The 11,092-nt window shown below is 38.7% G+C and overlaps 2 protein-coding genes across 4 annotated transcripts in view; one reads left to right on the top strand and one right to left on the bottom strand.

Moving 5' to 3' along the window:
- Positions 1 to 11,092, bottom strand: part of NCBP2 (nuclear cap binding protein subunit 2) — a 32,185-nt gene that overhangs the window by 7,361 nt on the left and 13,732 nt on the right. The gene's annotated exons all lie outside the window — the stretch shown is intronic.
- SENP5 (SUMO specific peptidase 5) overlaps positions 1 to 11,092 on the top strand; it is a 39,224-nt gene that overhangs the window by 22,504 nt on the left and 5,628 nt on the right. For all 3 annotated transcript variants that reach the window (XM_019651627.1, XM_019651644.1, XM_019651634.1), the window contains exons 7-8: positions 7,898 to 8,035; positions 10,739 to 10,822. In XM_019651627.1, the coding sequence (XP_019507172.1) occupies positions 7,898 to 8,035; positions 10,739 to 10,822 (222 nt within the window). The remainder of the gene's footprint in view (positions 1 to 7,897; positions 8,036 to 10,738; positions 10,823 to 11,092) is intronic.

Below are 11,092 nucleotides of genomic sequence, written 5' to 3'. Positions count from 1 at the left end.
CAAACCGGGGCCCTGCTGCTCAGAGCTGGCATCTCAAGCCAACTCTTAATCAACGTACCACTCAGCCGGCCCCTATTTTTGATATTTTGACAAAATTACCAAGAAGTTCAAATTCCACAGTCATAGGTCTAGGGATACTGTAACTTCTCACTTTTTATACTGGATGGGTTAGAGAAATTAAAAATGCCATATGTGGGGCCGGCCGAGTGGCGCGTTGGTTAAGAGCTGGCTTGGGACACCAGCTCTGAGTAGCAGGGCCCCGGTTTGGATCCCACATATGGGGGCCAGTGATGCTGCCCTCTCCAGCTAAGATGGTGAACAACAGCTCAACCTGGAGCTGGGCTGCTGTGAGTCGCCGGCGATGGCGTAGGCTGCAGCCCCTGCTGCAGTGGGCTGCGATAAGCTACCGTGTGTGGCCGGCAGCCAGTGTGAGCGGCAGGCAGCCGGTGTGAGCTGCTTAGAGCCACTGTGAGTGGTCGTCCGGTGGCCGGCAACCGATCTGGCTCAGCCGAGAAGAGCGCAATGATAATACCAACATGGGCCAGTGAAGCAACGTCCTCCACAGCTAGACTAAAGAACAAAAGGACAGCAACTTGTTCCCCTTCCCTGATTCCCCAACACTGTTCCCACCCCCAATTCCCCAACAAAATCTTTTAAAAATAAAAAAAATAAAATAAATAAAATAATATGAAAAAGAAAGGTTGAAAATAAAGTGATAGTTAAAGAGACACTAGGCAAGTGCAAACCAGAAGGAAAGGAATCTCAAAAAAGGAATAGCAGTATTAATAGCAGATGAAATAGAATTTAAGATGAAAAGTAAACTGTGTGATAATTTCAATTTACAGAAGATATAATAATGAATACAGAAGCGTGTAGACCTTGATAAAATAGTGATAGTGGGAGACCTGTCATAGTTGGACAAATCTAGTAGACAAAAAAAAGTCAAAAATAAAAATTAAAGAAGATCACCAATATATTTGGTTCAAAAGAAAATATACATTTTTCCTATACCTAAGGAACATTTGTAAAAACTGATCATGTATTTGGCCACAAAGAAAATTATTACATACATTATTTCTTGATCACAATCAATCTAATTAAAAATAAAAGGTGACTAAAAAAATTTAACAATTTGGAGATTTTACAGATACAGATATTACTGGATATATAACCCTTGGACCTAAAAGAAAATTATATACAAACTATCTAGAAAGGGATGGAAAGAGGAATACAATACACCTTACCAGCCACTATGGAACATAATGACAGCTGTTTTGAGGAGAAAGTTAATGGCCACAAATGCCTTTATCATTAAAGAAAAAATTTTTAAGAACAGAAGAATTAAGTACTCACTAAAACTAGATTATTAAGGTAAATTACAGAATGACTAAGAATTTGAATGCAACAAAAGTGAAACAGTGGAAGTACTAAACTCTACAGCATGCGCACACAGCAGCAGTGGTGGCCGTATGCAGCTCAAGGCTGAGCGCACCGGGTAGCCCTCACGGCCCGGCCACTGTTGTCCAAGGCTTTATTGCAGTTACTTCCCCCAACAGAGGTCCCAAAGCGAAAAGCAGACCTATCTGGAAGAGATGCATTTAGAAAACACCACCAGATTCTGTCCAAAGATAAATAAAGAGAAAGTGAACAAACATCTTTTTGTGACCAAAACCCCAGGCAAGACCAGAAAGGGGGCTTTCAAGCTGCTTCCCACAAGCTCTTTAAAAAGAGAAATGGGAACTTACTGGTGAAGATTTCTGGGGTCCTTGGGGATGGTGGTGACATCGGAGCTTTCCCATTTCCAGATTTTAGGTCAAGTGGATAAGAATACAGGGAAAAATATCTAATGAGAATCCCTTAATGGATCCTTCATCTACCAAACAAGATTTCTTCAGAAACTGACTTGCTTTTGCAAATGACCTTGACCAAGGAACAGTTGTGTAAAACGTACTTAAAGTTGTATTGTAAAGTGGTAAGATGAGGATAAAAAGCTTGTATATATTTATGTAGTAAAAAAAATAAAGCATATATATATTCTTGAGGAAAACTAATATACATACTTAACACATGAAACTAAATTAACATACTAACAAGACATTAAAGAGATGACGATTAGTCTATGGTTGAGAGCTGGCTTTTTGAACCTCAACAGTTGGGAAAAGGGAAACGAAGACTTCTTACAGCATAAAAGAAAAACAGTAAATTTAGAGAAAAATAAATGTTTGTAAGAACATAAAAAAAAAATAAGAGTAAGAGAATCTGTAAGAAAACTGTTAAAAATTAATCTCAGAATAGTGAAGTCCATTCTGTGTACAACTTAAAACTCAGATGCTATAAAAGAAAATTCAATTACATAAAAAGAAAAATAATTTTGCACTTAAAAGTAGGAACCATGTAAAAAGAAATAGTAAACGGGGAAAAGATTTGGAATTCATATCACAGAACTAATTTTGTTAATATATAAACGGCTTCTACAAATCAATAAGAAAAAGACCCTACCAATTCAGTAAAAAAAATGGGTGAATGATATGAATGAAAGATTTGTAGTAAAGCAAGGCTTATTATTAGGTTGTTCTGGATATAAGTCTTTGGTCAGATCTATGTTTTATGGTTGTTTTCTCTGTCTATGGCTTTTCTACTTTTCTCAACCATGTCCTTTGACAAATGGAGATTTTAAATTCTGATGAAACCTAATTTACCATACTTTTTCCTTTTATAATTCTTGCTTTTTATATTGAGTCTAAAAAAGTATTTGCCTCAAATGTTTTCTTCTAATAACTTTTATAGTTTTAGGTTTACATCTCAGTGTATCTCAATTTTTGTATAAGACATGAGGTAGGGATCAAGGTTCTTTTTTTTCTTCTGTTTTTTTTTTTTTTAAGCTGAGCCATCCTGCCACCTGTTGGCAGCTCAGCAGCAGCTCAGCTCGGGCCATAATCGAACCACTGTTGCTCAGAGTTCACACTGTTGAGCAAGCTCTTAACCAACTGAGCCACTCGGCCGGCCCTAAGGTTCTTTTTTTATCTCCATATGGATATCTAGTTGTTCCAATGTCATTTGCTGAGATTTCTCTTTCCCAGTTTAATTACTTTGGCACCTTTGTAGAAAGTCAGTTGACCATATACGATTATGTGTAGGTCTCTTTCTGGGCTTTATGTTCTCTTATGTTGATCTCTTTGAGCTTATGCTAGTATCTTACTGTCTTGATCACCATATCTTTTGCAGTTTATGGTTTTGAAATCAGTGTAATTTGGCCAGCTTTATTCTTTTTCCAGATTGTTTTGGCAACTTTAGGCCCTTTGTATTTTCATATAAATTTTAGAATCAGCTTGTGAATCTCTTTTTTTAAAAAAACCTGCCGAGGGCCGGCCCAGTGGCTCAGTTGGTTAAGAGCTTGCTCAAGAGTGTGAGCTCTGAGTTAACAGTGGTTCGATTCCTGGCCCAAGGTGAGCTGCCACTGAGCTGCCAACAAGTGGTACGATGGCTCAGCTAAAAAAAGAAAAAAGAAAAAAGATCTCTCTAAAAAACCTGCCGATTATGATTGGGATTATGTTTAATCTATATGTTCATTTGGGGAGAATGGACATCTTAACGATATTATGCCAGTCCTTGAACATGGCATATTTTCCATTTATTTGGACCTTAACTTTTTCTCAGCAGTATTTTATAATTTTTAGTGTACAGGTCTTGTACATATTTTTTTAAAAAAACCCTAAGCACTTCATATTTTTGAAACTGCTATAAACAGATTTTTAAACATGTTATCTTCCAGTTGTTTGCTGTAAATTTATAGAAAATACATTTAATTTCTGTATATTGACCTTGTAGCCTGTAATCTTGCCAAACTCACTCATTGGTTCTAGGAGCTTTTTTTTGGAGATTCTGTGAGATTTTCATAGACAATCATGTCGATAAGGAGTGACTTTTATTTCTTCACTTCTAAACTGTAGCCCATTGTTTTTCTTGCCTTATTGCTAGGACAGCTAGTACAATGTTGAATAGAAGTAACGAGAGAGGACATCTTTGCCTTGTTCTCCATCTTAGGAGGAAAGTATTGAGTCTTTCACTACTATTTCTGAGGTCAGCTGTAGGTTTTTTTGTAGATGCTCTCTATCAGGTTAAGGAAGTTCCCTCCTTTGCTGAGAGGTTTTTTTGTTTGTTTTTAAAGATTTTATTAGGGAGTTGGGGGAGGGAACAGCATTGGATAATTGGATAATTGGGGAAGGGGAACAGACAAGTTGCTGTCCTTTGGTTCTTCAACCTAGTTGTGGAGGACGTTGTTTCACTGGCCGTGTTGGTATTGTGATCATTGCGCTCTTCCCGGCTGAAGCAGATCGGTCGCTGGCCATTGGACGGCGGCTCATGGCGGCTCATAGCAGTTCACACCAGCTGCCAGCCACTCACGGTAGCTTTACAGCAGCCCACTGCAGCCCCACTGCAGCCTACACCATCACCAGCGACTGATGGTAGCCCAGCTCCAGGTCAAGCTGTTGTTCACCATCTTAGCTGTAGAGGGCGCAGTGTCACTGGGTGCGGGATCCGAACCGGCAGCCCTGTTGCTCAGAGCTCATGCTCCCAAGCCAACTCTTAACCAACGAGCCACTCAGCCGGCCCCTCAGAGTTTTTAATCATAAATGGATGTTGAGTTTTATCAAAAGCTTTTCCTGCATCTAAGGAGATGATCCTGTGGCTTTTCATCTTTATTCCTTTAGTGGGACCCAAACTGAAGGAGCAGCAACTAATCTTGAGACATGCCAGTCTCAGAGCCACATCATGGCTCTTGAAGCTTCAGCTTGGTCATGACATAACTTCACTTCTGTTTAGAACACATTGGTTAAAACAAATCACATGACAGGAGTACATTTCTCCCCCGGGAGGGGCAGTGAAGCCACATGGCAATAAGCAGTTCTATATAATCCTCTCATAGGGGAGGGCAAGAAATAATTGGGATCAATAATACAATCTACCACACACATCATTTTTTAAAAAAATTATAGTTGACATACAGTATTATTATTTCAGATGTGTAACACAGTGATTCAACATTTATATGCTGTACCACAGTGATTCAACATTTATATGCTGTACAAAGTGATTACGACAATAAGTCTAGTAGCCATGTGTTGCTGTACATAGTTATGATAATGATTCTATTCCCTATGCTGTGTGTTATATACCTGTGACTTATTTTATAACTTGGCAATTTGTACTTCTTAATACCATTCACCTTTTTTGCCCATTCCCCTACGCTCTCTGCTCTGGCAGCCACTAGTTTGTTATTTGTATCTGTGAGTTTGTTTTTGCTTTTGTTTGTTCATTTGTTTTGTTTTTCTGGATTCCACATATGAGTGAAGTCACAGTATTTGTCTTTATTTGTCCAACTTAGCTTATACCCCAGGGTAAAACAGGTTTATACCCTGTATCACTTAGTATTATACCCTCTAGTTCCATCCATATTGTTGCAAATGACAAGATTTCATTCTCTTTTATGGCTAACATTCCTGTGTGTGTGTGTGTGTGTGTGTGTGTGTGTGTGTGTGTGTGTATGTATGTATGTATGTATCTCATCATCTTTATCAATGGACACCTAGGTTGCTTCCATATCTTGGTTGTTATAAATAATGCTGCAGTGAACGTAGGGGTGCATATATCTTTTTGAATTAGTGTTTCAGTTTCTTTGGATAAATACCTGTAAGTGGAATTACTGGGTCCTATGTTTGAAAGTTCTTGGGCTGGCCGAGTAGTGCGTTGGTTAAAAGTTGTCTTGGGACGTCAGCTCTGAGCAGCAGGGCCCCAGTTCAGATCCCACATGAGTGCCAGTGATGCTGCGCCCTCTACAGCTAAGACGGTGAACAGCATCTCCACCTGGAGCTGGGCTGCCGTGAGTCGCCGGCGATAGCATAGACTGCAGTGGGGCTGGCTAGCAGTGGACATGAGTTTTTGTTAGCTGCCGTGAGTGGCCGTCCAATGGCTGGTGACTGATCTGCCTCGCCTGGGAAGAGCACAATGATGGTGCCAGCTTGGGACAGTGAAGCAACGTCCTCCACAACTAGACTGAAGAACAAAACGACAGCAACTTGTCTGTTCCCCTTCCCCTGATTCCCCAGCACTGTTCCCCTCCCCCAATTCCCCAATTAAAAAAAAAAATTTAATTCACTCTTTTACAAATGTTTATTGGATATCTACTACATTCATCATCCACACCTGGGACTTTGAATGGAATAGCAAATATTTCTAGATTGTAAATGATGTATCAGAATATAAAGGATGAATTAGGATGTAAAGAATATGTAAAGAATTATCAGGGGTCCGGCCGAGTGGCTTGTTGGTTAAGAGTTGGCTTGGGAGCGCAAGCTCTGAGCAGCAGGACTGCTGGTTAGGATCCCACATGGGCCAGTGACGCTGTGCCCTCTACAGTTAAGATGGTGAACAACAGCTCAACCTGGAGCTGGGCTGCTGTGAGCCACAGGCGACGGTGTAGGCTGCAGTGGGCTGCTGTGAGCTACCATGAGTGGCTGGCAGCCAGCGTGAGTGGCCAGCAGGTGGCGTGAGCTGCCGTGAGCCACCTTGAGCAGCCATCAAATGGCCGCTGACCAATCTGCCTCAGCCAGGAAGAGCATAGTGATCACAATACCAGCATGGGCCAGTGAAACGACGTCCTCCACAACTATACTGAAGAGCAAAAGGACAGCAATTTGTCTGTTTCCCTTCTCCGATTCCCCAACGCTGTTTCCTCCCCCAATTCCTCAAAAAACTCTTTCTAAGAAAAAGAATTATCAGGGATATTTTTCTCAAATTTAACATCTGGGAAACCCGGGGTTGTAGTAGTGATAATAGCTAAGATTTATTGGCTACATATAATGTGCTAAGCACAGTTTTATGAATTTTAAATTTTTTTTTTTTTAAGATTTTTGTTGGGGAATTGGGGGGATAGGAACAGTGCTGGGGAATTGAGGTAAGGGGAACAGACAAGTTGCTGTCGTTTTGTTCTTCAGTCTAGTTGAGGACGTTGCTTCACTGGCCGAAGTTGGCACCATCATTGCACACTTCCCAGGCGAGGCAGATCAGTCGCCAGCTTCTGGATGGCCGCTCACGCTGGCTGCTGGCTACACACAGTAGCCCATGGCAACCCACTGCCACAGGGGTTGCAGCCTACGCCGTCGCCAGAGACTCATGGCAGCCCAGCTCCAGGTTGAGCTGTTGTTCAGCATCTTAGCTGTAGAGGGCAGTGTCACTGGCCCTCATATGTGGGATCCGAACCGGGGCCCTCTGGCGTCCCAAGCCAGTTCTTAACCATCGCGCCACTCGGCCGGCCCGAATTTTAAATTTATTATCACTCTCAACAACTTCATAAGGTAGATACTATTGTTACTTGTACTTTATATTGGGGAACTCAAAGCACAAAGAAGACATGAAAATTGCTAAAGTCATTGGGCCAATAAGTAGAAGAGCCACAATTTGAACTTGACTTGAATTATTTCGGAGCCCATGATCTTTACTACCCCATGTCTGCAGAACCATAGCAGCCTTATAGTCTATGGTGTTTTCTATACCATGTTTCCTTCCTAAATAAGAATTGAGTCTAGGTCAAATATATACACAAGAAAATTAGTTAAGCATGAAAATAAGGGGCCAAGTCATATTAGGCAGTTAATAAGGTCAGGTAGTATGTTAAATGAAAAAATAGTGCTTCCTATTTCTTCAGTTTTCTTAGTATTGTACCTTATTAGTTATAAGCATGCGCTTTAGACTAAGACCCAGGTTCAAATCCTGGCTTCACTCCTTATTAGTTCTATGACCTTGGACAGGTCAAAGGTCAGGAAATGGAAGCTGCTGTTTGTTGTTGATTTCGATAGGTGGTGGTGATGGCTGTATTTGTTTTTCTTTTCTTGATCAGGTGGATTTGTTTAAAAAGAGTCTTCTGTTGATCCCTATTCACCTGGAAGTCCACTGGTCTCTCATTACTGTGACACTCTCTAATCGAATTATTTCATTTTATGATTCCCAAGGCATTCATTTTAAGTTTTGTGTAGAGGTAAGTTAATATACTACCTATTTTTTCATTTATCTTGTGATTGACCAAATAGTATGTTAGCTCTTCTAGATAGAACAGCAGAAGTCAATACCACAGAGGACCAATTTGTTATAAAGCCCCTCTGAAATGTTGGCAGAGATAAGGACTACAAGAGGAATCTCCAGGTGGGGAGAGCTGTCTATGATCTGGGTCTCTCTCTAAGATACGTACCTTATTTGGATTTTGCCTTTTCCTTCATTTTGAATGTGGACAGAAATCATGTTCCGTGGTTTCTGTTAGAACTGAAATTTGCCTTTATCTTCAAAATAACTTCTGTAGAATGAATTATAACCAAGACAACCACCTGGCAAAATATAAGAGTTCAACAATGGTGGGATACAAAGCAAGAAAAGTCAGTATGTTTCTTAGTTTTCTGCACTAGCAAAAACCAGATAGAAAATTTACTGAAAACAGAAAGATTCCATTTTTAAAAGCAACAAAGATGTAAATTATCCAGAAATATATCCTAGCAAAAAAAATGTGGAAGTTTTTAAAGATGAAACTCTAAGGTATTTAAAGGAAATCTGAATAGATAGAAAGATAGACAGAGTCAATATTGGGAAGAGATGAATTCTCCTCAAACTAATATATACCAATTTCTGTCCTAATCAATTTCCCAACAGGATTTTGAATGAAATCTGATTAAGCTCATCCAGAATTCATATTGCAGAATTCATGTGCATGAATAGCTAAAACAGTTTTGAAGTAGAATAGTGAAGGAAAGAATACTTCATCTACTAAGATGTCAAACTATATCACAAAGTTTTAATAATGAAAACTATACTTAGGATATTGGTGGTACAGCATAAAGAATCTAGAAATAACTCATGTATATGTGGGAACTTAGTATATGATAAAATTGGGAAAGGACAGGCTATTCAATATATGCCATTGAAAAATTAGCTGTCTATTTAGAAAAGTAAAATATGGATCCTTCATATTATTAGGTTGTCGGAAAAGTCATGACGTATTTTTTCTATGTTTTTAGTTGCAAAAATGCGTCATGACTTTTCCGACAACCCAATATTTATAAAAACAAATTACAGATAGAATAATGACTTAAATATAAAACACAAAACTGCAAAAGTTAGAATAAAATATATAAGGTGTTATGTTCTTAGTGTAGGGAAGGCATTCTCACACAGGACCAAAAAAGCAAAAGACATAAAGATCAGATTGATAAATTTGACCATCATGATTTAAAACCTCTATATTCCATAAAGTTAAAAGACAAGGGATAGACTTGGAGAAAATGTTTGTGATATATAGTCACTATCCAGAATATATAAAGAACTCCTACAAATGAGTAAGAAAAAGGACCTAATAGAAATGGACAAAGGATAAAATAAATAATTTTAGGAAAAATAACCATTAAACACATGGAGAGACAGATGCTCAGCTTCACCAGAAACATAGGAAATGCAAATACCGTCCCATTTTTTGTCTTATTAGGAAAAGTTTGATGTTATTCGGGTGTTTATGTGGGTGTAAGGAAACAGGCATTCTCATATTTTTCTGGTGGAATATACAAATTGATACAGCCACTTGGACATTTACAGTTCTCATCAGTTCTAAGTGCCTTATAAATTAAAAAGATGCCTATATTATTGCACATCAGTTCTATTTTTTGATGTCTACTCCATAAAAATGCATATATACATACAAGGATGGGCATGCACCAGTATATTCATTGTGGTATTATTGATTATAGTGAAAAATCAGAACAACCTAAATTAAGTTCTACCAACAGATTATTGAAATACATACACTATAGTATACATAGTCATACTATTATACTGACCATAGCAATTAAAAAGAATATAGTGGATCTCCATTGTTCTAACATGGAAAGATCTCCAAGACATAGTGAGTTTTAAAAAGCAAGTTGCAAAATGATAGAGTATAATGTATTTATAGAAATAAAATACATATATGCATGTGTGTGTGTGTATATATATATATATATATACATATGTATATACATACACACATTTGTGTATATACACATGCATACATACTTCTACTCCACTTTCAGGGGGGTGAATTTCATTCATGTAACCCTCTGACTTAAGCCTTAGAAGAGATGTGCAGAGAGAGAGATGCGCAAAGAGGTTGAGGGCATAAGGGAAAATTTGAAACTCCAGTGGGGTTCATCTTGGTAGAGATTTCAGCAGTGGATTTGACTCTATTTAATATCCAGAATGGGTTTAAGTATAACTCTAGAAACTGAATGATACCTTAACCTGCAGCTCTCAAAATATGGAGTATATCTAAGGGTGGAATGTTTTTCATTTAGTTTGTTATTAATGATTTCTGCCATGGGTTCCCTCCCTTTACTGAGCATTGGCAGTAATTTTTAATTTTCAAATTGAGCAGGATGACTTACTGTTGAAAAAGGCTGACCATCTAAGTTCTTATTAAAACGTATATCAGTGTCCACAGTCTTAAGTGCGTCCTTGAGTACAGAGGGTCTGAGTCCCTGTTAACATTATGAAGTCAAAGGTCTGAAATAAAGTTCCAGCTTTAAACTCATTTTTTCAAAAGACATAAAAGAACAATGGTGGGGCCACAGCTGCCTCTTTTGCTTCTATCTGCTGTGGGCAGGTTCCATTTTTCACCATTTGATGGAACACAGTATCTGTGTTGTGTTTTCTTTTTAACCAGAACATAAGAAAGTATTTGCTGACTGAAGCCAGAGAAAAAAATAGACCTGAATTTCTTCAGGGTTGGCAGACTGCTGTTACAAAGGTAAGTATCTGATAAAAATGAAAACCCAGGCATATCGGGGGTGGAATTATCTAAGGGGTGGGTGTCTTTAAAAGCATTTTTAAACTGGTGATGAAGATAGCAACGGAGAGCCTGGAGGCTTCAGGGAGGAAGGTATTCATCATCTGGCTGCTCAGTTTCCCAGTGCTTGCTGGGAACAAATAAATTCAGTCATTTCATCCCTGGGCAGCTGCTAATGATGTAGTGGTTCTACTGAAAATAAAAAATTATATATATATACATATATATATA

Source organism: Hipposideros armiger, unplaced genomic scaffold, assembly GCF_001890085.2.
Source record: "Hipposideros armiger isolate ML-2016 unplaced genomic scaffold, ASM189008v1 scaffold_8, whole genome shotgun sequence".
Classification (NCBI taxonomy): Eukaryota; Metazoa; Chordata; class Mammalia; order Chiroptera; family Hipposideridae; genus Hipposideros; species Hipposideros armiger.
Note: the sequence above shows the minus strand (reverse complement) of the source record. Positions and strands in the feature narration are given on the sequence as shown.